The 27,102-nt window shown below is 45.2% G+C and overlaps 3 protein-coding genes across 6 annotated transcripts in view; all 3 read left to right on the top strand.

Moving 5' to 3' along the window:
• The window catches only part of tap1 (transporter 1, ATP-binding cassette, sub-family B (MDR/TAP)), a 9,688-nt gene extending 7,229 nt beyond the window's left edge, over positions 1-2,459 (top strand). Inside the window, exons 13-14 of the mRNA XM_080005900.1 lie at positions 589-725; positions 1,311-2,459. Coding sequence (XP_079862026.1) covers positions 589-725; positions 1,311-1,526 — 353 coding nt within the window. The 3' untranslated portion in view covers positions 1,527-2,459. The remainder of the gene's footprint in view (positions 1-588; positions 726-1,310) is intronic.
• Positions 2,460-3,551: 1,092 nt separating this feature from the next.
• brd2b (bromodomain containing 2b) lies at positions 3,552-22,795 on the top strand. Of its 4 annotated transcripts, none has more exons than XM_080005180.1 (13): positions 3,552-3,724; positions 6,040-6,112; positions 6,594-6,888; positions 10,401-10,538; positions 14,623-14,767; positions 15,960-16,120; positions 16,794-17,291; positions 17,549-17,677; positions 17,967-18,212; positions 18,912-19,162; positions 19,812-20,119; positions 20,811-20,933; positions 21,083-22,795. In XM_080005180.1, exons 3-13 carry the CDS (start codon positions 6,622-6,624, stop codon positions 21,208-21,210), a joined length of 2,394 nt encoding a protein of 797 aa, XP_079861306.1. In that variant the 5' UTR covers positions 3,552-3,724; positions 6,040-6,112; positions 6,594-6,621; the 3' UTR covers positions 21,211-22,795. The 4 variants fall into 4 exon arrangements, with proteins under 4 accessions (XP_079861306.1, XP_079861305.1, XP_079861304.1 ...); XM_080005179.1 differs by having other exon boundaries at positions 6,035-6,112; XM_080005178.1 differs by lacking the exon at positions 6,040-6,112.
• Positions 22,796-24,167: 1,372 nt separating this feature from the next.
• Positions 24,168-26,758, top strand: LOC307234058 (vitelline membrane outer layer protein 1 homolog; the record flags this gene model as incomplete). Its single annotated transcript, XM_080005618.1, has 4 exons — positions 24,168-24,389; positions 24,542-24,654; positions 26,046-26,352; positions 26,680-26,758. The coding sequence occupies 4 exons, from the start codon at positions 24,168-24,170 to the stop codon at positions 26,680-26,682; spliced, it is 645 nt and encodes a 214-aa protein (XP_079861744.1). The 3' UTR covers positions 26,683-26,758.
• Positions 26,759-27,102: the final 344 nt, after the last annotated feature.

The following is a 27,102-nucleotide window of genomic DNA, read 5'->3' as shown; positions in this document are numbered from 1 at the left end:
AAGCCTCCGTAAACCACAAAAGCGCCTGTTAAATTCAGGAATTTATTTTTCGTCTCATACAATTTGTTTTCTTAATTAGTTCAACAAGGAAAGTATGAATCAGCTTCTGTTTTTGTTTGTTTTGCATTCATATTTCATGTAATTCGAGTTTCAGCCTGTTTACTAGTCTTTACACATTTTACATTCCCCCTGACCATTTTTCCTGATGTTAGATAATTATTAGATTTATTTTTATATTGTCTCTATTTTAGGATTTCCAAACATTGAAACACTATGGTGTATACATATCGTTGTTACTGAATTTTGCCGTACTTTGTACAGTATTTGTTAAAGAGATGGTGCCTACGTTTTTTCAAATGTAATTAACAAATAAAAAGTACAGAAAAATGAGGTTACTTTGATAACAATACAGCAGGTCTCTCGCCATACAGTTTTGAATTTTCCAAACCCCCCCCAAAAAAACAGAAAAGGTGAGCTGTCATAAGGAAACTGGAGTAATGGTAAATGCATGTGCTGACTTCTACTGAGTACTGAAACCGGTATGGCCCATTAGCAGTCAAACAAGTTTTAATTTTTCCTTTTCTCCAGATGCCGGGGAGAAGGGAGGCCAACTGTCTGGAGGGCAGCGCCAGCGCATCACCATCGCTAGAGCCCTGATTCGACGACCCAAAGTACTGGTGCTGGACAACGCCACCAGCGACCTGGACACAGAGACAGAACATGAGGTGCGGATAGATAGATAGGTAGATAGATAGATAGATAGATAGATAGATAGATAGATAGCTAGATGGATAGATGGATAGATAGCTAGATGGATAGATGGATAGATGGATAGATGGATAGATGGATGGATGGATGGATAGATGGATAGATGGATAGATGGATAGATAGATAGATGGATGGATGGATTGATTGGCAATAATTATAAAGTAAAAACAATCAAAACAGAAAAAACATAATGGCAATAAGCAATAAACCTAATAGTTATCCAAAAAAAATGGCAAACAGTAAACCTAAAAATAAATAATGAGTGATACAACATTTGGATATATACAATAAACCTATTGATAACCAATAAATGTAAACTTCTAATGTACCGTTGTATAATTGAAGTAAAGAAAACCAATAATATAAAAGTAAACAAGAAACCTTTTGGCCATGTACAATAAATCTTAAAAATTAACAACTAAAAAATAAACCTGAAAATAAACTATGAACAATTCAAATTTGGCGATATACAATAATCCTCATGCGTTAAACAATTAAACATTAATTAAACAATATTCAAACACTCCACTCCTCCTCACAAGGTCCACCAGGCGTTGTTGGGCGACGGCAACAAGTGCACCGTGCTGCTGATATCCCACAAGATGAGCGTCGTGGAGAAGGCGCATCGCATCGTGGTCCTCAAGGACGGGGCGGTGGAGGAGGAGGGGAGCCACGATGAGCTCCTGAGGAAGGGGGGGTTCTACGCCGAGTTGGTCAGAAAGGACAATTTGGGTTTCCACAATGAAGAGGGCTCCTAAATGTTTGGGGGAGAGGGAATAAAATCGGGGGCGGAGATTTTCCCGAGGGCACCTCGCCCCCCATGGCGTCAGCGGAACTGCTCAGCGACCAACAGTGAAAGTGGGATTATGGGTAACGGTAGAAAAAATAAAAAATAAAACTAAAAGAAAACAACAATAACAATACAGAAATGATTTATCCCTGACAGCATCACATTTCTCCACAGCCTTTCTCGACCATTCAATAATCAATACAATATAACCAATACTCTTGTATTTCTGCCTATATTCATCATTTTAGCCCCCTCTATTTGTAATGTTCTAAATTTGATGGGTTTTTTAATGTTTGAATGTATTTTTTGTGGGAATATTTTGTAGTATTAGACCAGAATTGTATTTATTTTAAATACTTTGTTCATGTTGGTGTTGAGACCTGATAATAATAATAATAATAATAATGTATATACATATACTCTATGTATACATATACATGTATACATAGAGTATATGTATACGTGTATGTACTTAAGAATTAAGAATCTTTATTTGGCACATGACACACCACACTACTCCACATGCATATATATATACAAACACACACACACATGCTTTTTGGATGGTGGCCGGTGAAACATGGCCTCTGCATTTCTCCCATCCTGACTTGTCCTTCCTCCAGCGGCAGCCAGGTGCAGTGGGCAGCATTCGTCGACGCGCCCGGGGACCTGGTACCCGGTGTCCATTGCTGGTCAGACGATGCTGATGTGTGCATGTTTTTGGTGGGGGTCCTTACTGATGGTAGGTGGAGGAAACCCCATGTGAGCATGACGAGAATCGAACCCAGGGCCTTCTTGCTGTGAGGCAGCAAGAAGCTCTCCATTTTCTACTGTCCCCTTTTTGCTGCTGGAATGATGTAAATGTCCCCGTAGTGGGACTAATTAAGGTTTATTTTATATGTATTTGACAAAAATAAACCTCTTGAATAATGTATCGCAATCAAGTTTCTGATGGCTCCAGTGTCACTTTCAGTTTGGTGTTTATATGTATATGTCTCAGCCCAAGCCTGGAGCTTTGTAGGTCCCGCTTCTCTGGTTTTGAACCCCTCACACTGCGGGAGGAAAGTGTAATCAACATCGAATCGTTCTCAAGTTTTGTCACGTCAGAAATTGCTGAAATCGCTGGACGGGCTGTGCAAAACAAATAAGCTGGATAAGTATTGTTAGATAATCGGAAAAAAATACATTTACACGACAGAAAAGAATATATACAAGACACTCGACTCATTGAAACAGATAGGATTATAAATGTTTTGTTGGGATGGTTGATGCCCGGCTTCACGTGCACGTCCGAACCCCATGCCCTTTAAATTTGCCCCCTAATCAGAGAACTATATTCGGCTGTTGGAAACGAAACAACTTGATGAACAACGTTATTCTTGGGCCGAGTTGAAGACAAAATAACCGAACTGGGTCGTTTCTACCGCCACCTGCTGCTGGAGCACGGCAATTCACCGCGTCCGTCCCTCCATACGACACCAAAAAGGGTCTCCTGCGGGGGGACGCCTTTGCCTTTTTGCGTTTTCTCGACGAAATATCGGAATAGAAATAAAAATGAAAATGAAAAAAATCTTCGCGTAGTAAATAACTGTTATCACCAACAGCAGCGGGATAACAGAGCGGTGACGGGACTATGGGGATAGTCAACAACAACGACAACGACAGCAACATCCGAGAAGACAGCGACCCAACCTAATAGCGCTGTTGGCAATAAAAGGGAATTAAAAAGGAATAACGTGATAATCCGAATAATAACACTTGGTGCATATGTGCTTTTCTCCAGCTAAAAGGTGAAATCAGGAACAGGATGTTCTTATTCTGGAGCGCCGCTTTCGGCTCGTGGCCCCGCCCCCCGCCTTGCTCCCCAGCGCCGCCGGCCAATCGGGGGCGCCGGCTGCCGCGCACGTGACAGGAAATACGCGGCGCCGACACGCGGCGCCTTTATAAGTCGCGGAGCGGAAGCGGTTCGGGCGCCATTTCGCTGCGGAGTTGACCCGTGCGCGTCGTCAGCGCCGCTCCGCGTCGATTGTGGGCGGAAGAAAAAAAAAAAACCAAAACAAAACAAAAAAAACCCAAAACAAAAACAAAGCAAAAATAAAAATCCGAATAAAATAAACAATCGGGATCTACTCGGATGGAAGCGGCCATCAACCCGCCGCATGACAGGTTGTTATTCGCCACACTGCACTGACGCTTTTATTAGCCTCTAGCATCCACCGCTGACCCGGCTAGCATGACGGGGAGCGAGGGGAGCGGGCGGACACGCTAAATCCACGTCCGTTCGCCGCGCTGACGCCGCGTAGCCCGAGGCCGAGTGGGGAAGCTGTCGGAACTTTGCGCGACCGGGAGCCACGGGCGTCAGTTCGTTTATTCGTCCGTCCGCTGCCTATCGTCTCCCGGGGCGGAGGGGGGGGGGCTGTCCACCCAAGTTGCACTGCGCACGTCGGGTGTCTTGACAGCTCGCTCCGGAGCCGCTGTCGGGTTCGTCAAGCGTAAAGGAAATCCACGCCGCGCGACTAAGGTCGTCGTGTTGGGTCGACGCGGGGAGAGGACGCTTCGTTCGTGTCCGCGGGGGAAGTTGCGGCGCCGCGGGAGCTCGCATCAAAACAATGGGCAGTAACAATGGATGAGCGGTTCGTAAGGTGACATCCCGCTATTCGTTCTAGGGGGAGATGGAGTGGGACGCGCACCGTCGTACTGGTTGCTGGTGTGCTGCTCCCACGCCGGGGGCATGGGTCCGGTGACAGACTCTCGTCATTTGACTCTGTGTATTCTTTCCACTGTCACGTTGCCTTTTGCACCGTTCGCACGGTCCTGCTGGCTCCATCCCTGCTGCATTGGCCCCAACGAATGAAGTGCAGCTTATTCCAACAGTTAGACCGTATTACGGTTTCTCCCTCGTGGATGTTGTTACTTCCACTAAAACATGCAGAACAGAAATTTGAAGTTGTTTTCTTTCATTAAGCGCCATCGTTATTGCCGTACGGGCCTGATTTATTATTATTTTTTAACATGCTTGCTCAACAAGGTCTACATTTAAAACATTTATCCCTTGCACCAAGGCTTCTTTGCCTTGTGGGTGCTGATCCCTCTGATGTAGGCAATAGGCTCACAAGCTCGGCCTGTGTTTTTGTGTCAGTGGGGCAGGTTTATGCCCTGAGCCTGGGGTGAGATTTAACTTCTTCTAAATTTGGGCTTCATCCTTAAATAGTTATGTGAGGAGGACAGAATGACAATGAACGGCTGACTGGCAGCACTGGTACTGTCCTTAAACATGGCCTTGGGCATTTTGTAACGTTTAGACGGGCTTGCACTGTTGTTACAGCACAGTCATTCATTCTTCGTGATAGATCTTACATCTATATAAATTAGGCACGGCTGTCTGTATTGATGTTTTTCCATTTAGCATGCTGTAGAGTGACATAAAGGTGCCTGTCATTCAAGCATGGTGGCTCAGTGTCGTGGCACTGTTACCTCACAGCAAGAAGGTTCTGGGTTTAAACCTGACTGGGGGTCTTTCTGTGTGGAAGCATGTCCTCCCCATGTTCATGTGGGTTTCCGCGTGGTGCTCCATTGTCCTCCCACCCTAATGAAGTAATTCTTCAAGATAAACAAGATAAGAAGCACAACCAGTCAGACACAAACTGCTATCCATGCCCCTGGTTGCTAAGATAAGTAAGCATTGTTCTGGTCTTCGGCTCTTATAAATGACCATGACATTTTGATCACAGGAGATGAGTGGGTAAAGTATTTTTGAAAATGCAAAATATGCAATATACAAAAAGCAGTATTTTAGAAATAACATGGACATTTTCCGTACATGATCAAAAGAAAATTGCAAATACATGGATCTTAAATGCTGCCATCTGCCCAGCTTTAGATGTGGCTGTTACCCCATCCTGGAGAGATTTGCTATAAGTGCATACAGTTCTTATAAAGGAACAGTTGTGTACACAGTTCACTGAAGAGGATGTGTGCTATGGCAGTTCCCATGGCTTTGCCAGAAGTAGCAAGCTATTGATAGAATCCTGGTTGCCTTGACGATTGGATAGACTGGAGTGGGCAGAGCTGGGTTTTCATTAGACATGTAGGTTTCCTGAGTGTGTTGCTTCTAGCCCCCACCATTGACGTCATTTTGTATGTTTTGTTTTGGTTTGTGTGTCTCGGGTCAGTGAATTAACAGTATCTCATTTATAAAGGTGTCCAAGGTCACTCAGTGCATTTAACCCTTATCTGTGGTTAATACAACTCTAGCTTTCTGTACATTTCTTAAAAAAAAAAAAAGCAATTTTGTATGCTGTCTTCTCTCTGTATCACATCGCACAAACTTATGAAAACATCAAAAATACACTATCCTCACAAAGTCCATTGCCAGAAAATATTAATCATGACTTGTCCTTCATGTTCAAATAAGCCAAATGTTTTACCTCTCCTACAGCGCCTATCTGTCTGATCCACCATATATCATCTTTCCAGTACAGAGTTGGTGGGGGTCAAGTGTTGACATATCATGGTAGACGGACAGGGAAGGCCAGAAGGTTGAGAGGAGGCAAGGTACGCGCCAGCAGCCTTTATAGACAAGGTTTAGAAAGGAGGAACCACAAAACTGTCTGACTGTAGTGGGAGGACAGTGCTGCACGGTTCCTCTGCATGGCACATTATGTTTTGATGCTTTTGTAGATGATGCAGTGTTCAGAGTTGGTTTTGAGTAGGGTTACATTTCTTATACAATAGTAACAAGACAAACAGGGATGTATTACTTTGCTAATGTTTGGTCAATCCTAGCCTTGTGTTTTTCCTTTTTTTTGATCAAATCCCTTGCAACCATTTAACCTTTTCATAGCATTGATTAAGATTATTTTTCTTAAATTTTTTATCTCCTACCACAACAAAAGTAACCCCTGTGATAAGACCATATAGCCCAGATGCCTTTTCAGCCAAAAATGCTGTATCTGTATTGCCAATTGCTTCAATGATCTTTTCGGTCTTGACAGTTGTGTTGGTTCTTATCTCCTAACCGTTCTCTGCTCCCCAGCTCTCTGATAGGGCTGTCCGGTGGCAGGATGGAAAACCACAGCGGCTCCGGCCCGGGCAAGCGCATCCGCAAGCCTTCCCTGTTGTACGAGGACTTTGAGAGCCCCTCACTGCCCCACTCACAGCCCCAGGGGCCCCCTGCCCCCCAGCAGCCCCCCGTCAGGGACCCCGGCCGGCCGGGCCGCATGACCAACCAGCTGCAGTTCCTCCAGAAGGCCCTGATGAAGTCCCTGTGGAGGCACCACTTCGCCTGGCCCTTCCACGAGCCGGTGGACGCCTACAGGCTCAACCTACCGGTGAGTTGACAGCATGAGTTGGTGTCCAGTGGAGGTTCTGCTCCGTTTAACCCTTTTAAGACCCAAGTCTTAAATGGTCGTTTTTGGCATGTTTTTGTATTTTTGACTAAAAAGTGAAATATGACACCGTTATCAAGTGATTTATGTCGTCTGAATGAGCAAAATTGCAGCTTTTCAGATATGCTAGTTACTTAAAGTTTTGTATGGAAAACACTGTCGAATGAAATTTCAACAATTACTACTGGAAAAAACAAATTGGAACAAACACGTAAAATACATTTTATGAAAAAGTGTAACTGTATAACTCTTACTTATACAAGTTCCTGTAAGTCTTATACGTTCTTTATTAAAAAAATGTATACCCACTTTTTGTAGCATTGTCCCTTGGCTTTTATTTTTTTTGTTTGTGTTTTTTGAGAACAACTCACTGATGATACTTCCAGTGGCAGTTTGTGTCCAGGATACAGACACGGGCAATTCCTATGGGGGTCAAGGGTTGGCCTGAGTCCCATGCTTGCCTTCTGGGACTTGTCCGACTATTGGAAGATAGGAACACTCAAGGCTGAGACATGGTTCAGTGTTAACTACGCCGGTATTCCCTCTGTGGTGTCTACGGCTGTGGTGAGCTATTGATAGTTCTGTGCAATGACTGCAGAGCCGCCAGAAGCCTGCTGGCAGCTTATGCTATATAGATATATATAAAAAAAAAAAAGTGCCATCTCAAATGTCCATTTCTCCACTTCCTGGACCCAATTTCTCAATCTTTGTACTTTAATAGTAACGTTCATGTTATAAAAAAAACAAAACAGATTCCCTTTCTAATTTCGCTCGCAAGTCGGCAGAAATGCGTAGGAGGAAATTACGTTTGGGTCCCAAAGAAAGCGAGCCAATCACAGAACTGCGGTGCTGCGTTGCCCTACACATATAGATCGATGTTTGGAGGAGTGCACATAAGCTCCGGTGGCGGTCTCTGCTCCCTACGCCAGGACTGGAAATACCTCTGCTGTAGCTCTGGCTGTGTTTTGACGCACTACCATAACGTGGCCTTAAGCCGCCATACTTCTTTCCAGCAGGGCTGAAATCCAGAGGCACCATCATCAGTTCGACAGGCTTGGAAGGCCTGGTGTGTCGTGGGCTTCATCTGCCCCATTGCACACACAGAAAACATGAAGACAAAACAAACTTACTATAGATTGTTAAAATGAATTACATATTATCTCCCCTACGTGGAGGAGCAAAATGGAAAAAGACAAACAAGCATGTACACACACGCCAATGGGTTCTTCCTTGTGTTGGCGTGTGCCAACAAATCCTCAAGACTAAAAAAGCAATATGTGCAGGACTAACGTAGATTAAAAAAAACTATCACACTCAATCAATAACATTCACTTATGTGTTGTCAACACCAGAGCCGATGCATTTTGCACATGTCCGCTTCTCATAGGAGTAGTCGGCTTCTTGAATCTCCTGGCTCATCATCTGTCTGCAAATCATTTCGAACGTTTCTTCTGTAGAAAAGTCTCCTTCCTTGGATGGTAATCTCCGTCTCCACATTTCCCTGCAGCCATCATGCACAAAAAGCTATTGTGCGGACTTGAATTACACTTTGGCCCGTGCCTTGAACAGACGTGTGAGCGGATACAAATGCAAATGATCCAAGAGCTGGGCGCATGGCTTGAAGCAGATGGGATGTCGGATTTGTCCAAGACGTCCGTGAAACGCTGTGTGCAGTAATCGAGCTGAGTGTGACATCACTCATTGTGACATCAAGGTTTTACCAGGCAGTAAATAACGCAGAAGCAATGCACAACATTGAAAAAGCTGTTTCTCTAGTTTTATTGACAAGTTTTACTGTTTCGATATTGCAAATGAATCCTGTAATAAAATAATATATAAATACAATTCCAGCCTTAAAAGACACACAGTGAACACGCTGGCGACACACTCTGTATCAAATGGGTTAATCAGATAAATGTGTGCTATTTCCATGTCTGTGTTAGTCAGTCCATCCACAAAGTTGAGATTTTTATTTTTATCTAATTTAATTTTTTACCTGTGCTGTCACCGTACTTGGCATACAACACACAGTATTTGTATGCCTTTTCATCTCGGACAGAGTTAGTCCGCAAGTGGAGTTGGACTTCTTTACTTGCAACGGCATTGCATGCAACGACTCTGTCCTGTGGATGACCTGTGGGATGACCAGAGCTCAGCTTTTTTTGTCACACAAAACCGCCGCCAATCCCCCTCTTTGGAGAATGAGCTTACCATGTTTTTCTCTGTAAAGAACTAACCATCATTACTACTGCAAGAAGGGGAAGATGCCCACGGGTGAGACAAATTAACATAGAAACAAACAACAATGTACAGTACATAGAAAAACATAGAAACATCAGACGACAACATGCATCGAAAAAAACAAGTTAATTAAGTCCAGGGAAATTGAAACACCAATTGGGCACGTGGCCTTGTTATGGCAGTAAATGAGGGAGGAAAGGGGGTGTGTGTGTGTGTGTGTGTGTGTGTGTGTGTGTGTGTGTGTGTGTGTGTGTGTGTGTGTGTGTGTGTGTGTGTGTGTGTGTGTGTGTGTGTGTGTGTGTGTGTGTGTGTGTGCGCCCCTCCCTCCCTCCCCACCGGTGAGTGCACGGGACTTGTCCCAATTAGTTCTGGCGTATGAGTTCAGAATTATATTCTAGCGCCTCCAAGCAGCGTGGAAAAGGCCCTGAAGCCACCCCTGAGTCCCACAGCTGTACAGACCCTCCACAGCCACAGGAAAGCCCCGATCCCCATGCCCTGCAGCCACAGAAGGCCCCCAGAGAAGCCTGGAGCCCGCTGAGCAGCACCCACACACGGCCACGAGGAGCATAAGCCAGGCTCAGAGCACGCGAGGAGACTGAGATTTTGAGGGATTTGGGAGTCAGGCTGGACATTTGCGAGAGCTTGCTTTTTTGCAAACTTGTGGCCACTTCCCTGGGAAGACAGCCTACAAAACCAACAACAATGATTCATTTACTTGGAATTTAAAGTTTGTTTTACAGATTACTCAAACCCAAGCAATAGCACATTTTCCTTTTTTCTTTTCTTTAGAAGATAATTAAGATGAGTACCAAACTTTTTCCAGTTGTTTCTGTGATGCAGAATGTGTTAATATATCTTCATTAGTAGTAGACCAATCACCTTTATTCCTTGCCTTGCAATTTCTGCCAATTCCCAAAATCTAATTTTGAAAATCCTTCATAAAACTTGGCAAATTGCAACACAATTTTTGAGAAAAGCCACTAAAAAGCAAGCATTTTTGGTCGCAAACTGAAATCGCAGCGGACTGGAGAGGCAAAAATCGTGGAAAAGAGCTCTTCAGATGAATTTCTCTACTTTGCCTGCTCATTTAAGGAAAAACAAAATGGGGGGATGGAAAGGTCCTCAGTTCTTGCAATTTGTATTTGGCCGCCAGCATGTTCATTTGCTGACTAATTTTCATAAAATCTTCATGTTTGTTCCTGTCCTGCATTCAGGATTATCATAAGATCATCAAGCAGCCCATGGACATGGGGACAATCAAAAAACGGCTGGAGAACAACTTCTACCGCAGTGCCAGCGAGTGCATGCAAGACTTCAACACTATGTTCACCAACTGCTATATTTACAACAAGGTAGGGACACGCTGTTATGTACAGCTACATTTTGTGTCTCTCAATTCTCTTGTTTCTCTCTCAATAACTGGACGCTGTTGGCAGGTTTGGCGGGGGACGTTTCAAAGGCTATAGGAGGCTCTAGACGTACGCAGTACACTACAGGTTAAGATGGAACTTAAAAAAACAACAACCCCCACCCCTAGTACAATTAAACAAATAAATAAATTAAATAAAGTGGATTGGGAGACCAATTGCTGACAAGGATGGGCCTTGGTTGGCAACGGTTGAGGGTTGGCGCTCAAAACAGTCCTTTTGCATTTACATTTACATTTACATTTTGTCATTTAGCAGACGCTTTTATCCAAAGCGACTTACAAGGGAGAATAACATTCAGGCCACATTGCGACAGAGACATTAGTGTAACAACTGGTTGCAACTTGATATTTTTTTGCTTCAAAAGTTAGATTTTCTTTCCCCACTGTCAGTATACTGCCAAAGCGAGCCCTGGTCGTCAGAGGACATTGTAGCAGTCACATACTGGTAAAGGGTGCAGATGGAGCTCGAGGACATCTCACATGTCCACAATGAAAACCTACAAAAAGGCTTTGTGTCTTCTGATATTCATGTTTACTTATTAATGTGGTGTAATAGATGTGTATATTTAAAATTGTTGTTGATTATTCTTCAATAAGTTTTATAAGCCATAATGAATTCATATTTGATGTTTTTACAGAATACTATCTATAGGCCCTGTAAACACTAGGTTTATACATTTTACCTTTATGATTTATATTTCTGTATTTAAGCTGTATTGAAGAAATGAATCGGAGTGGTGTCTCGTGGTACCCATTACCCATCTAACTCAGCCTGGCTTGTATGACACACACTATACGGCTATATTATTCAGTCATTGAGATGGCTTTAGTTTTGAAATTTCTCATCTGAGTATTCTGGAACTTCAGTAGTGGTGCTATGAGGCTGTACACTATACAGTTTAAGTCAAATTACCCTCTGGAAACATGGAGTTCCCTTCATTTCAAATTCAACTCTTCCAAGATACACCTGTTTAGGAAACAAATAACCCCCCAATGTTGATTCCAGATTCACTCCATATTTCACCCTGTACCTTTGACCGTAATACTTGTTATATACGCAGATGACAAAATGATGTACAAGCTAGGGTGACCATCTTCCTCAAACTGGCAGTGGAATGGCCCACAGTGCTTAGCTCACTTTGGTCAATTAGTATAAACTGTTTATGGTGTGTTACTTGCCAACATTCATCAGACTCCTGCACAAATACATTTTTAAGTTAAAGGTTTAATTTATAATTTTTTTATTTAGTTAATTGCCAGGATAATACAATTGCGGTGTTACAGCATTTTTTAATGACCATATTGCCAATTTTGACCTATATATATTTTTTTTTAAATAAAAACAGGAAGATAAATGTTTTATATTCTGAAAACATTTAAGTACAAATTTTTGCATTAATTAAGCATTGTGATTTCAAAATAAAGTTGCGGGCCAGATTTAACAATATATTATAATGGCAGAGGATGAAAACCTTGTGGCCGTGAGGAATAAGCGTGCGTGCGTGCGTGCGTGCGTGCGTGCGTGTGCCCGCCCTGCTGACGTATCTTCAAGTGTCTGTCGAGCATGAACGGGTGTCTCCACTGCAGCCTCTGAGACTTGTATCGTTTGCAGGACCTTGCGATTGATGACAAACAAGGCCTTGTTTCCCTTGGACCCACGTGATCGGTTTGATTCTAATTGTGCAAAGTGGATATGGACAAGGAACACTTACTTTGTGGGTTTTCGTCGGTTGGTTGTTGTAAAGAATACAGAGAGTTTTGTTAAAGAGTTGAAGTTGTGGAGGCGGTTTTTGGAAGAGTTTATTGGCCCACATCATAAAACTTTTGAAGCACTTTCAGTCCCCCAGTTACCGAAGCATTTTACACTGCCCAACTGAATCCCACAGTTGTCGCTCTTTATTCCAATCTTCCAGTTTTTTATACGTTAAAAAAGTGTGTGTGTATTTACCAAATAACCGCAGATCTATACTGGGTTAGGGTTTTAGTCGTTTTAATACATTTGCGATACAACTCAGTGCTTCTGACGCCTCACTTCGCCATCACTATCGACGTGAATAAATCTACCGTCACCATGGATACCGAGCATTTATGATGTAACAGCGGCTTGGATGTAAAAAAAGGTCCGATGTCACCCGTCGTTTCATTTGCGGTTCGCACGTCTTTTACGCACACTTTGTTCAGAGTAGTGTGGACGCACCTCAGCGTTGGCACGGGGAAAAGCAAAGATGGAAGTTAATCTGTCTTGCTCGCCTTGCTCCTGTCGACAGGTAGGTTTTTAATAGAATCTGCAGAACAGATCAGACATTCGACAATTTCTCGATTTTCAATGTAAGCTTATAACTTTTGTGAGTCAGGTGGGATGCAGGTGTAAAACGTGTTGTACTTTATTTGGATAGTCCAATGTTAATACTTAACTCAGTAAAACTCACTACCGGGGTTTTATGGTATGGATGTACACTACCTGGTCAAAAGTGTGTGGCCACCTGAGCGCCACACCCATATGTGCTTGTTGAACATTTAATTTCAAAACCATAGGCATTGATATGGAGTTTGCTGCTGTAACCGCCTCCACTCTTCTGGGAAGGCTTTCCACTAGAATTTGGATCATGGCAGCAGGGAGTTTGCTCCCATTCAGGCACAAGAGCGTCAGTGAGGTCAGGCACTGATGTCGCTCCAGCGTTCGAGCGTTTCTGCTGCCGCGCTTTACACCACACCACCGCACTGACGCTGCGCTTTGCACGTGGGGATCTCAGCCTGCATGCAACTGCTCGGCCGTCGAAACCCGGTTCATGACACTCACGACTCACAGGTTAATGTGCTGACGTCTCTTCCGGAGGCAAAAATGGAACTCTGTAGTGAGTGTTCAAACCAAGGTCGGACTATTTTTATGCACAACATGCGTCAGCACATGGCAGTCCCGGTCGGAGCTTGTGTGGCGTACTGCTTCTTGGTTGAGCTGTTGTTTCTGCTAGAGGTTTACGCTTCACAATAACAGAACTTACGGTTGACCGGGGCAAGTCTAGCAGGGCATACATTTTATGAACTGATCTGTTGGAAAGGTGGCAGTGCCAAGTTTTAGGTCACTGAGCTCTTTAATTGGACCCATTCGACTGCAAATGTTTGTTCAAGGAGATTGAATGGCTGTATGCTTGATTTTATGCACCTGTTAGTAATAGTGCATTTATTAGAAGGGGTGTCCACTAGGGGTGTCACGATTCAAAATCAGTTGAAACTTCTACTGTGCCGAAATTTCGCAATAATAATAGTAACGTGCAATAATAGTTAATGTGTGATGCTTCTAGCTCGCTTTATAACACAGCACAATTCACTACACAATTCCTGTTGAAATGGTGTGTGTGTTTGTTTGTGTGTGTGTGTGTGTTTATTTATGTGTGTTTTTATGTTTGTGTTTATGTGTGTGCAGGGCTATGTGGGGAATTTCCCTGAGATCCTTACATACGTTTCCATGACGACTGGATTTGTTTGATGCACTCATGTTTCCCATCGGAACCTTTCGGGGACAAATATTAGCTCATGAAGTGGAATCTTTCATGAACCGCAGGGTGAAACCTTCCGTCCTCGTTGGGATCGAGCCGGTCGTTTCGATATATTTTGCGTATCTGTTATGAGTAGTTAGCAAATATAGGCTCTAGTACTATGTGCAGTTATACTAAGTGTGCCGCACTGAGAGCACACATGAAAATTACGAGACGATTCCTAGTGTGTGTCTGTCCTATGCATGTCTTTGTTGTGAGCTTAAGCATTTGGCAAGACGAAACCTTACCAGTGGAAACACTTGAGATTTTTCCTACTGTTTGAAAATAAATACGGTGACAACAGATATGGAAAATGACTGCTTTCAGAAATACATACTGCATAAAAATGAATTGTAACAAAACAACAATCCATGTGTGACAAGGGCTCATTTTGGCTCCTGTGGTTCAAAATGCCTGTCCACTGTGACCACACTGTGTTGCCGTATGCTTACGTAATATGGTCTTGGTTAGCCCACAGATGACATCGTGCTGATGGCTCAGTCTTTGGAGAAGATCTTTCTTCAGAAGGTGGCCCAGATGCCCCAGGAGGAGATTGAGTTGCCTCTTCTAGCCCCGCGGACCAAAGCTGGCAGGGGCAAAGGCTGCAAGTCTAACTGTGAGTCTGTGAGCAAAACGACATAACAATTGTGTGTAGAGTGGAAATGTTGTTTTGGCACATCTGCTTCTCGCATGTGAACCTAAGGACGCTATTCCTCCTCCCCGTGTTTGTATTTCCTTCCATGTTCAAAGACATTTGGTGCCTTTTTAAACCAAATTCCATCCACAACTATTAATAAAGTGCTACAAAAAATGTAAAATATAGAATTATTAAAGGGTTAAATTTGTTCAACAATTACACAGTTATTACCTTTTTTTTTCTAGATTTATTATTATTAGGACCTCATTTTAAGGCTGGGTATTGTTTAAAAAAAAATCACAATACCAGTACCCTTAAAGTGATACCGATGCCAATAAAGTACTTAATTCAATACCTTTTTTATTCCTATAATTTGCCTAAAATGCCACCACTCCTCCCCATCCAAATGATTTTTACACTAATACATTTTGAAAGTGTTCAAATTATTGAAATATTTTCACTGTACAATGATGCATTTGGGCAGTGTGATTTTAAACAAATAGCCAGAACAGAAGGAATGATTACAATGAGAAAAACCTTTCACTGTTTCATTACATTACATCCACAGCCAGGTGTCCATTACATAATGGACACCTGGCTGTTGACTTGAAAAATTGTCAACCTGTCCTTTACCAAACTGTTGTAGCTGCTGCTGTGCAAGTGACCCGATCAAATGTTGTATTTAACGCTTGCGGTGATTGGCTGCCAGCAAAACCATACAAATTCGGAGTGTCACGATTCTCCAAATCCATGATTAGATTTGACTTTAGATTTTCAGGTTTTAATAGTGGATCTTCAATTTAAACATATGTATTTTTCCAGACTGTTATGCCATCATTCAGCCCCTTTCACACACAGTTCCCGGTAAATTACTCTGATAACCTTTTCCGGCACCGCTAGTGAGTTTCACGATTCACACATGCAGCTACATTCAGGAAAATTTCCGTCTTGCACCTTTTCACACATGCCATGATAATGCCGGAATAGATGGGGCAAGGGACATTCCGGCCCCGGTGCGGTCCCGGTCCGCACACCCCGCGGCAGAGAGCGACTGATAGACGAGCACGCAGCTCATTCACTTGCGCCCACAAAGAGGATGTACGTTGACGTAGCACGCAAATAAAAAATAAATATGCCTATGAAGTTCTATTTCTCTACTGCATTCTCCCAGCATCGAGGGCTCAGCAGGTCCCCGCCGTGTCCCAGTCGGCTTACTCTCCATCCTCATCTGACACAGAGTCCATGCTGACCAGCTCCCCCCAGACCCTGCTGACCAAAAGCCTTCATCAGGCCAACATCATGAGCACCCCTTCCACACAGCCCACGACTAAGGTACACCCCCCCCCATACACCCAGCCCACTACTAAGTTTTTATTTAACGGAAACAAATTTTCCCAACTAAAAAAAGACTAGAACAGTTACTATCGCAGTCGTCTTCCGCACCCGGCTCGGGCTGTTTGCAGACGGTAGCCCTGAGACACAAAGTCAACAGCTTTGCGCCCGACCTTATAACCCTCTTTATTCCTGCTTCACACCACAGGCCACAGGTCACAGCGTAGTAGATACATACCTAGATACGATCAATCTTATTGAAGAAGGTTAGACGCCCTCTCCCAGCCCCACACAACACACACACAGACACACACACACTTCAACACGCATTTCCACTACCTCAGCCATCACAACAAAGTTATTGTGTAATCTGTGGTGTGTTGTCCTTGGTACGGCATGTTTTGTAACTCTTTTAGTTCAGAATTTATCTTCAGCTGGTCGAACAGCTGACTGTTAAGGTTGATGTCATTTCTAACGTTTCTTGCGCTGTATCCTGTTTATTTGCTTTTCTCCTTGGGGGCAACAAACTAAACAGACAGGATGTAGTATGGTTAAATTGAATTGTCCATGAAGATATTTGAGATTGAGGATGGGGATAAAGGGCTTTCCAAATAAAATATGTTAGACAGACGATCGAGTAATGGACTAATATAAATTCTGTTTGCCGCTGTAGAAGAAGGGTGTGAAGAGGAAGGCTGACACCACCACACCCTCCACCATGGGCCTTCCGGTTGGGATTTCGGGTGGTGCCCGGTTGGTAGGTTTGGGAAAGGGTGGCCACGGGGGCCAGATCCATGACTCCTCCCCGCTCACGCTGTCCTCCCTGGGCGGCATGAACATGGAAGCCCCTCCTGGGATGGGCATGGTTAGGAGCCCCGCGGGCCCCGTCCTCCTCCTGCCAATGATGGCCAACACCGGACGCAGGGTGGGCAGCGGAAGGCCCATCAAACCCCCCAAGAAGGACCTGCCGGACTCTGTGCAACTTCAGCCATCGCGGAAAGGCAAACTGAGCCCGCAGCTCCGGTACTGCAGTGGGCTGTTGAAGGACATGCTCTCCAAGAAGCACGCAGCCTACGCCTGGCCCTTCTACAAGCCTGTCGATGCAACAGCGCTGGCTTTACACGACTATCATGACATCATCAAGTACCCCATGGACCTCAGCACCATCAAGGTAAAATCTGGTGTTGCAATGAAACCGGGTGGGGAAACATGGCTGATATGGGTGTACACTAAGCGATCATTGACAACGTATTATGCTGTCGTGCAATCAGCGATGTAAGCACAAAAGCCGTTTATTTTTTTTTTTTTTTAATAAATATGTTTTTAATGTTAATCTAAAATGTATATTTAAAGAGTGGATATATCGAGGGGTTATCCTGTACCTCACAATAAAAAAGTCCCTCACGTCTCTTTCTGTCCCTCCTTCAGAGGAAGATGGACGGTCGCGAGTACAGGGACGCCCAGCTGTTCGCCGGCGACGTCAGGCTCATGTTCTCCAACTGTTACAAGTACAACCCTCCTGACCACGACGTGGTGGGCATGGCTCGCAAACTGCAGGTCAGCTGCGCGGCCGTGTCCTTGTCTAACGCCTTTTCACATCGCCTTCTCCCTGTAGTTTTGCTCCATCGCTGTTGCGGACAGCCATCGGCGGCATCTCCCGATTCGACGCTAGTCGGCCCGGTCTCACGAGGCTGTTGTCAAAACAAAACGTCGTTAGTTATCGTTAGTTATCGTAACGTTGATGATTATCGAGAAAACCGACGAGGAAAATGACATCGCGGACACATATCAGATCCTCGATTCCTCCTGATTGTTCATCCGCCTTTCACTGTGAAACCCCCACCAGGACGTGTTTGAGTTCCGCTTCGCCAAGATGCCGGACGAGCCCCAGCTCAGCCACCCGGCCCTGTCCCTGAGCGGCCACCCCTCGTCCTCGTCGTCCTCGTCCTCCTCTTCGTCCTCCTCGTCCTCCTCCTCCTCGGACAGCGAGCCCAGCAGTGAGAGTGAGGAGAGCGAGGCCAGCCCCAGCTCGGACAGCGAGGAGGAGCGGGCGCATCGCCTCGCTGAGCTCCAGGACCAAGTGTGCACGCAGGTAAAAACTCATTTTGAACACCGGTGAATTAGCTGGGCCGAGTTGACTAAATGAAACAGTGTTATTTTTTAAATTTGTTTTTTTTTACGAATACGTTGATAGCGCTTAAGAGGATATTTTCCGGGTGACTGTGGTGCTTTCATAAGATATTTAGTATTTATCATTAGCAATGTGGATATTGTGACCAATCAGGAAGAGGCGTCGATCGGAATAGTCTTGAGTTCAGAAAATTGTATTACCTCACTGTAATGCAGCCTTAAAGACAACATTTAACTATATTGTGATAAGGTGAAGGCCAGACAATATCTGTTCTTATATCACGATACCCATATAACAGTATATCGCCAAGATTTATAATATGTGCACCGCAAATGATGAATTTATTTAAATCGTGATTATTTGTAGAATAACCACAAATCTCATTGAACATGATGACATTTAATTGGGTGGGGGGAAAAAAAAGTACTGGTACTTTCTACAGCGACGTTTGTTCAGAGCCACGAGGAATCTCATCATCCAGGCTAAACAGAGACTGTGAAGGAGGAAAAAAACAAACAAACAAAAAAAACAACCCACAAACACAGCGGCTACAAAACTAAAACCACCGGGTTTAATCGTAGCGCGCAATAAACTCCCTGCGTATCTCTCGACGGGGCCTTTTGGATTTTTACGTGGTTATTTTCCTCTCCGTTTTGGCAGCTGCGTGCCGTCCACGAGCAGCTGGCGGCCCTCTCCCAGGGCCCCATCGTCAAGCCCAAGAAGAAAAAGGAGAAGAAGGAAAAGAAGGAGAAGAAGAAGAAGAAGAAGCCGGAGAAGCGGAGCCGGACGGTGCGGGTGAGGGCGGAGTCGGAGGAGTGGAAGATGCCGGGGAAGACGCCCAAGAGCAAGTCGACCAAGAGCAGCGCGGTGGGGAAGAAGGCCTCCGGCAAGAAGAGCAACAAGAACAGCAAGTCAGTCACTTTTTATACTTGTTATTCAACTGAATTATATTATTTTTGCAGGTGAAACACTTCCTCCTACAAAATCGGGCGTTCATTCAACAAATGATCGTAACGTGGCGGTTGAACAGGCGTCCTCATCCGTAGGCCTCTAAACGTTGGTTTGATGTCTTTTCCCGATCTCGACCTGAAAGCAGGCTGTGTTGGCCACGTTTCCACATCTACCGATGAGAGGCGAGAATGAGAGCTGTCACAATTATTACACCATCGTCTAATTGTAATCATCTGAGCTGATCGAGAGTGTTTTGTGAAGATTCTGATTCACCTTGAGGGGGATAATCATAATTGTTTGTGTGACAATTAATCGTCGCCAAAAAAAGGATGTCTACCCGGCCGTTATGGCGTCTGTCATTTTATCCATGTTCACTCCTCCTGTCACACATGTCAGTTACACTTGGTGATGGGTGTGTGTGTGTGTGTGTGTATTGGTGTTGGATCACTTCTGGTGCCAGGCTAAAATAGGAAATCTCCACCCTATCTTCCACCATATACGAAGATAGGTCCCCCGAGCCTCATCAAACACGTCTGATATTGAAGGAAACGACTTTGGTTACCCTGCTTCCCTTTGACCCCGAGTCTCGCCAATCCCCTCCCCCCGCAGGACGACAAAGAAACCCCTCTTCACCCCGCCGCCCCCCTCCCTGCTGCCCCACTACGACTCGGAGGAGGAGGAGGAGATCGTGCCCATGACGTACGACGAGAAGCGCCAGCTCAGCCTGGACATCAACAAGCTGCCAGGGGAGAAGCTGGGCCGCGTGGTCCACATCATCCAGGCCCGGGAGCCCTCGCTCCGGGACACCAACCCCGAGGAGATCGAGATCGACTTCGAGACCCTCAAGCCGTCCACGCTGAAGGAGCTGGAGCGCTACGTGATGATGTGTCTGCGGAAGAAGCCCCGCAAACCGTGCGGTGAGTGCACCGCACCGCTAACGGTTTCTTTTATCCAATACCAAAATCCAAGCAAAGCCAATTACCCCCGCATCCCAAAATTAACCCTCCGAGTCCCTTCAGCATTTTTGTTTCGTTGTCTTGCCTGTCGGAGGAGCAGATCTTGCGGGAGATCTTGTGGGTTTTTTGGATCAATACTGTTGAGTACTGGTGTCACTTTATTCACATGCACTTTACTGCACATATCTGTTTATACAAATAGCCTGTCACATATACATAACTCTATTTCCTTCAATTTTATTTATTTATTTTTTATTTTATTTTTTATTTTAATTAAAAAAAAAACAAATTTTGTACCCCCACTTTGTATTAGCTGATCTATCAATCTAAATTTGTATTATTATTGTATTATTTTTATTTTATTTTTAAAATTAAGATAACATTTTGTACCCCCACTTTGCATTATCTTTTTGAGTCTTATTTAATTTTGATTTTATTTATAATATTCTATTCACTAACTGCATTACGTTTTAGAAGTTAGTTTCAGTTACTTTGCTAGGTACGTATTAGGTTAGCTATTATGTTTGGTTTAGTAACTATTGTGCATAATCTCCGGGTGCGTTTCACTGCATATATGTATGAAAGTATGTATATGTGTGTGACGCATAAACCTCTTGAATCTTGGGTGACACCTTTTTTATTTTTTGTGCAGCAAAGAAAGCGAGCAGCATGTCCAAAGAGGAGCTGACCCTGGAGAAGAGGCGCGAGCTGGAGAGGAGGCTGCAGGACGTCAGCGGGCAGCTCAATTCCGGGAAGAAACCTCCCAAACCCAAGGGTGAGCTCGTGAAGAGCCTCCTGGAAGCTCGCCAAATTCCTCATCCCTTCCTCCCGTTAAAAAAGGAAGCGTTGGTGTTCGACGCGTGAATAGGTTTTTAACCCCCTCTCTCTCTCTCTCTCTCTCTCTCTGTCCCACCTCCCCCTCAGTGGAGAAGTCGAGCGCCGCCGAGCCCCGCGCGCTGCCCTCGCGCCTCAGCGGCAGCAGCTCCAGCTCCGACTCCTCCTCCTCGTCCACCTCCTCCTCCTCGGACACCAGCGACTCCGACTCGGGCTGAGAACTGTAGCCGTCGCCCGGCGAAAAAGGAATCCGCGAGGCTCACTCAGGGACACGGGCTGGCCCTGGACACACATTGCACCCTGAAGGTGGTGGCCGGTCTGAGGCGGGGGGTAGAAGTAACAGAATGTATGTTTTGTGACGTCGTAGAAACCCAAACACTCAATGCCTTGGTTGTCCCTCCCTGCCGTCATGTAAATAGCTGTACAAATGTATGTCTTTTTTTTTTTCCTTTTTTTATTTTATCAAATTTTTATTGTGAATCACCCCAAAGAGGCAGAGTTGAAAGAGTTGGGAGAGGACGGGCCTTACTCCCAAGTCAACACCCCGACCCCCACCCCACCCCACCCGCGCGCTCTCTCCCCGGGCACTAAACTTGGACTAGACGGTTCGGCGGTGCCCTCTAGCCACCGGCGCTCCTTCGGTTGTTAGAGGGAGGTGTTTCTGTTCCTGCGGTCGCCTTGTTCTTTGCTTATTCCCAGACATCCCGTTTTCAATAAATCTGTATGCTGCGTTCCCCATACAGGGTTTTTTTTTATTTTTTTTTAATATATTTATTTTTTCTGTTTTCAACAGAAATGTGTTAAATGTTAATAAGAAACCCCCCAAAAAAAGGTACTTCTGTAGACCTTTGTGTTTGGGGGGGGCAACTGACTGTAAGCAACGTTTTCGTTGTGTCGTACTCTTGAACATTCACGTTCCGCGTGTCGGAGATGAGAGATTTGATATTAACAGGGTGTGAACGTAGGTCGGTGGGTACTGGAATCACGCAATTTGGGTTTTGTAATTCATCTCATTTTGAAGTGGTAATGATGTGAGTTCATTACGCCCAATAAATGCCCACCGTCACTCTTGTTCCTATCGTATGCTTAAACAATACTTGGAAGCAATGTTTTTGCTTGTTTTGTTCCACGTTGTTCAAGCTGACTTTTCTATTGAAACTTTGCATTTCTCCAGTTTCCCAAACTGTAACTTGTGGTTGTTTCCTTGTAAAATGAAAAAGCCGGCGCTGAGTCTGTCACAAAGTACTGTCGGCTTCTAACTTATATATTTATATCCTCTGTAAAAAAAAAAAAAGAAAAAAAAAAAAAAGGAAATTGTGAATATACCCTAAAGAAGTAGTGCACTTAAAAGAAAACAAAAAAAAAACCCTGAAAGTTTCTTATTGATTTTTTTCTTCTTTTTTTCTTTAAATTAAATTTAATTTTTTTTTTAAACGCCTGACACTCATTGGAACGAAGCTACAGTGTCCGCCTGCAGATCGGACCGTCGGCCATTAATTGTTACGCTGTTGCTGAATGTTCCCTGAAAGAGAATTATTCCTGTATATACTTGCACCATGTTTGCTGGGTCACAAACAATATGCATCTGCTGTTCTTTTGTTTATTTTTCCGTGTGCGATCGTTTCCCTTTTCTCACGCTGACATTCTGTCAGTTTGAGTCTTGCCTTCTTTTACACCAAGAGCGTTTGTTTTAAAATTTTTTTTTTTTTTTTTCCCCTGACATACGTAGCTGGTCTCTGGCTGACTGCTCTCTCAAAAGTACACCTCTCAAATTATAACTGTAGATTAAAATAATCTCATGTGTTTTCCTTGTTTGTGTGGTGCTTTGCTATGTGCATAGGCTTAACCTCATCTGTTAGACGGTAAATACTTTCGCTTTATGAATTTGCTCTTAAATTTTGTTTTAATGTGTGTGTGTGTGTGTGTGTGTGTGTGTGTGTGTGTGTGTGTGTGTGTGTGTGTGTGTGTGTGTGTGTGTGTGTGTGTGTGTGTGTGTGTGTGTGTGTGTGTGTGTGTGTGTGTGTGTGTGTTTCTGATGAAAGCACCCAGGAGATTTTGATGAAATGTCGTGCTTTTGGTTTATAGGGTTATCTCATGAGAACAGGTCTTTTCAAGAGATCCCAAGCAGGCAGTCGTGCCACTCTCAGGTGTAATTCTCCCAGTTGTCTGACAGGGGGCAGCAAAGTATCTCAACGGGTGAGTCTTCCCCTCATTGAGCATTGTTTTCATATGGAAATAAAAGTTGCAATAATGAAATTGTACCACCTGATAGAAAGCAGTTAAGTGGACAAATAAATGTTGCTTTAGTCAATGTAATCACATTGACTAAAGCAGCAGTGTGTGTACGTGGACGTCACTGGGTGAAGGTCTGGTTTACAGTCAAGATATTTTCAAAAAACCCCACCCTTTTAATAAATATGTGAGACATAACATCAAACTGTAGAAGGGCTTTAATCCCGTCTGCACCCCTCTGTGTGGCTGCATGTGCACAAAACTGAAGAAAAGATTGCGTACAGTTTTAAGGTTTTTTTTGACATACAGTATTGAGAAATGAAATTGACTTTGGGTTAGCAGCATGTGTCATTTCGGAATAAAACTTCCCTTTGCACTCTAGACGCGGCACAGGAAATGATAAGCTACGAACAAAAAGGAACTCTTACAAACAGACCCCACCGACTATTGGACATGGTAGATGGCACATCCCTGCGTGGTAAAACGAAGGTAAGCGTGAAACTGGAGAGGTGAAGGGGGGAAAAAAAAAAGGTAAAATCTCAAAGCTGCAGTATTATGTTAGTCCTGCTCAAGGTATAGGCTGTAGGTAGTTCTGTGGGAAAGCAGCATAAAAAATGCATTTCACCTCTGGGAATAATCAAGTGTCGGCCAATTTACGCAAGTAAAGGTGGTCTGGAAAAAGTCAAACCGCTGTTGAAGTAATATACTGCAGTTGTTACCGAGATAAATGTGTGTGTGTGTGTGTGTGTGTGTGTGTGAGAGAGAATTTCCTCTCCTCAGCCAAACAACATCTGTTGGTTCCCAGGCCTCTCGCCAGGGCCTGTGAATGATTGATTCTGATACGAGCGCCGACGCCCCATTGCACCGGAGCGGGGGCCCGCAGTGAGGCTATAAGAGGCCCCTCCACGGACAAACTCTCACACCTCTGTGGCCCCAACGCGACATGGCGTCCCTGCTTCCTGCCCTCCTGGCCTCGCTCGCCGCTCTGGCCGCCCTGACCCCCGGGCTCTGTGCGGAGAGGGGCTTCCTGCACCGCGCCGGCTCGGCCTTCAACGCCAGGCCCTACTCCTCCGTCCTCACCGTCACCAACGGGGAGCAGTTTGGCAACTGGACCTGGCCCGAGATGTGCCCCAAGAACTTCTTCGCCGTCGGCTTCAGCGTCAGGGTTAGAGCTGCGGACTTGTTTCCCCATGAGTATATTGTGCCAAAATATTCCACTGAAATGTTGTACTGAGCGCAGTGTTATTTTGGTATCGAAACCATGAAGAAGGTACAAGTACAAAACCTTTTTTTTTTTTTTTTTTGGTGATTCCCCAGGTGGAGCAGAACCAGTACGCTGAGGACGACACCGCCCTGAATGGAATCCGCCTGATCTGTGCCAAAGATGGAGATCGTAGCTTTCTGTACTCTGTGGAATCCCACACTGGATAGTGAGTGGATTTAGACTGTGTGTGTGTGTGTGTGTGTGTGTGTGCGTGTGCGTGTGCGTGGGGTGGTGGCGGTGCCGGGGGGCTTCATCCTTTTTGTGCAAAGAATCTTTCAAATATAGACAAAATGTTGACTTCCATTGTTTGAAATTGCAAGATTAGGTTATGATGATGAACACACACGTTTCTAGAGTCATCAATGGGGAAAAAAACAAAAACCTGGGATTACGTGAGATTATATAGATTTAACACAGCACCGTAACATTTTTGAATCCTGAGAGTAAATCAAGAGATGCATAAAAAAAATGGTTAACAAATGTTAAACCAGCATAAATAGGACTTTTGGATTATGAGGAGACGACGACCCCCAAAGTTCTATTAATGCTGGCGAGTGTTCAAGTGCGCGCACGCACACACACACACACACACACACACACACACACACTGCAGCTGATATCATGCACGCAAATGGGTTCACTGTCGTTTGGTTACCTTTATTGTCCGTGGAGTTAAAGAGCACAAAAAAAATGGTTTGCAGCAAGAGTTAAATTTGCCAACTTTTCATCGTGCTTCCATTATTCTTTTCCTCACATGAAACGCTTTTAGTTTGTTCGTCTTCATCGGGACGTTGTCCGTGACCACACCGGCTGTGAAACGCAGCCAAACCTCCCCCCGTAGAAAGTAAATCCTTCCCCTAAATTGGGACTAACCTGGCGGCACGAAGGTTAAATAAGGACTAAATTAATACTCTGAAGGGGGAGGGGGGCGGGGGGTTTGGCAGTTTGGCGGCTGCCCGTCTTGTTAAGGCTGGAGATGGAACAGCTGCTTCTGCCAGGACTCTGCAAATTAGCTTTTCAGATGTGGAGGGGAAAACCCCCCCCCCAAAAAAAAGAAAACATCCTAGATTCTCGCCAATGTTTTCATGATGTTGTGTTTCCCGCTTGGAGGAACCGGGGGGGGGGGGGGCGCTGCGGTACACAGCCCCCCCGTGGTACATGCCCCCCCCAGTACACGTCACGCCCCCCAGGTGCACGTCACGCCCCCCCGTGGTACATGCCCCCCCCAGTACATGCCACGCCCCCCTGGTACACGCCACGCCCCCCAGGTGCACATCACGCCCCCCCCGTGGTACACGCCACGGCCCCCCGGGTGCATGCCACGCCACACTGCTAGAAGAAGACGGAACCTGAAGTCAGAATAATAGCGACTTTACTGTTTTATTTTTTTCGAAAAGACCCCGTGAAGGGATTTACTTCCTGATCTGACCTTGCTTTGAACCCCTCCCCCACCACGTCATGTGGGGGAGGGGTCATGTATATTTTTTTACGAGTACTTATATAAGTATACAAGCTGGAGGGATTGAACCCGGCATCTGTGAATCCTCTCCTCCCCAGCTTCGGTGACTGGTCCCAGCCCCAGTACTGCCCCCGGGGGGTGCTCAGCTCCTTCCAGCTGCGGGTGGAGCCCCACCAGGGCCTGTTCGGGGACGACACGGCCGCCAACAACGTCAAGTTCCGCTGCAGCAGCAACCCCACCATGGAGGGCCCTGGCACCGAGTGGGGGGAGTACGGCCACTGGAGCCCGGCGTGCTCCGAGGGCGGCATCTGCGGCATCGAGACCAAGATGGAGGAGTACCAGTCGGGCCTGGACGACTCCACCCTCAACGACGTGCGCTTCTTCTGCTGCGCCCGGCCCTGGCAGGTGAGGGGCGGGGGCGGGGGTGGCCGGGGGCGGGGTCCGCGCGCCGTCAAAACCTTGGCCAGTGATTTTATTTCTTTTTTTTTAACTCGAGGTCTTTGCGCTTTTACTTAAAATTCCTGAGTACTCCTCCCACCGCCGGTTCCCCTTGGCTGTGGCGGCAGAGTCTTTTCCGGCTGTTTTTTTTTTGTTTTTTTTCCGCGACCCAAACGGGCCGAAGAACGAAACACGCGATCCTCTCTAATGACGCTGCGGTGTTTTTGTAAATTCCAAAGGCTTAACCACGGCTGTGTTGTTTTTCCTGATGTCTTCCTTTGCGCTGTCTTCCAGTGAACCACCGTGGCACATCGAAGGGGAAGCGCCATGACTCAGCCTCAGCCTCCCGAAAAGGTTCTGTGTTGAAATAAAAGTCCATGTTTAAGCTTTGAGTGCGTTGCGTTGGTTGTTAGAATCCCAGTTTGAGTAAGTGCTCGTGGAAAGACAAAACAAACCCCCAAAAAAATCCCGTGAAAATGACTAAATATCTATTTGCTAATGACATTTCAAAGTGTAAAGGGATGGGTTTGCAATTTTACAACCGGTGCCTTATTCAGTGGTTCACACATTTGCCCCATTGGAGACACATTTAAACTCAGTGAAGAGCTGCAGCAGAGCGGTAAGTCCCTCACCGGCGAAGTGCTACGAACGCCCGCGAACCGAGTGGAGACGACATTTTAACGGGGCCCGGGTTTGACAAGCGAACCCGTCCCCTGG

The sequence above is a fragment of the Zeus faber genome (assembly GCF_960531495.2).
Source record: "Zeus faber genome assembly, chromosome: 8".
NCBI classification, from domain to species: domain Eukaryota; kingdom Metazoa; phylum Chordata; class Actinopteri; order Zeiformes; family Zeidae; genus Zeus; species Zeus faber.
This window is presented reverse-complemented; position numbering and strand designations above follow the sequence as displayed.

What these genes read in the sequence shown, in the direction of transcription:
- brd2b (XM_080005178.1), top strand. Translation starts at nt 3,693, where the DNA reads ATGGAAGCGGCCATCAACCCGCCGCATGACAG. An exon ending in ATCAACCCGCCGCATGACAG is followed by an intron (nt 3,725 to 6,593) that starts GTTGTTATTCGC and finishes TCTGCTCCCCAG; the next exon opens with CTCTCTGATAGGGCTGTCCG. An exon ending in AAGAGCAACAAGAACAGCAA is followed by an intron (nt 19,163 to 19,811) that starts GTCAGTCACTTT and finishes CTCCCCCCGCAG; the next exon opens with GACGACAAAGAAACCCCTCT.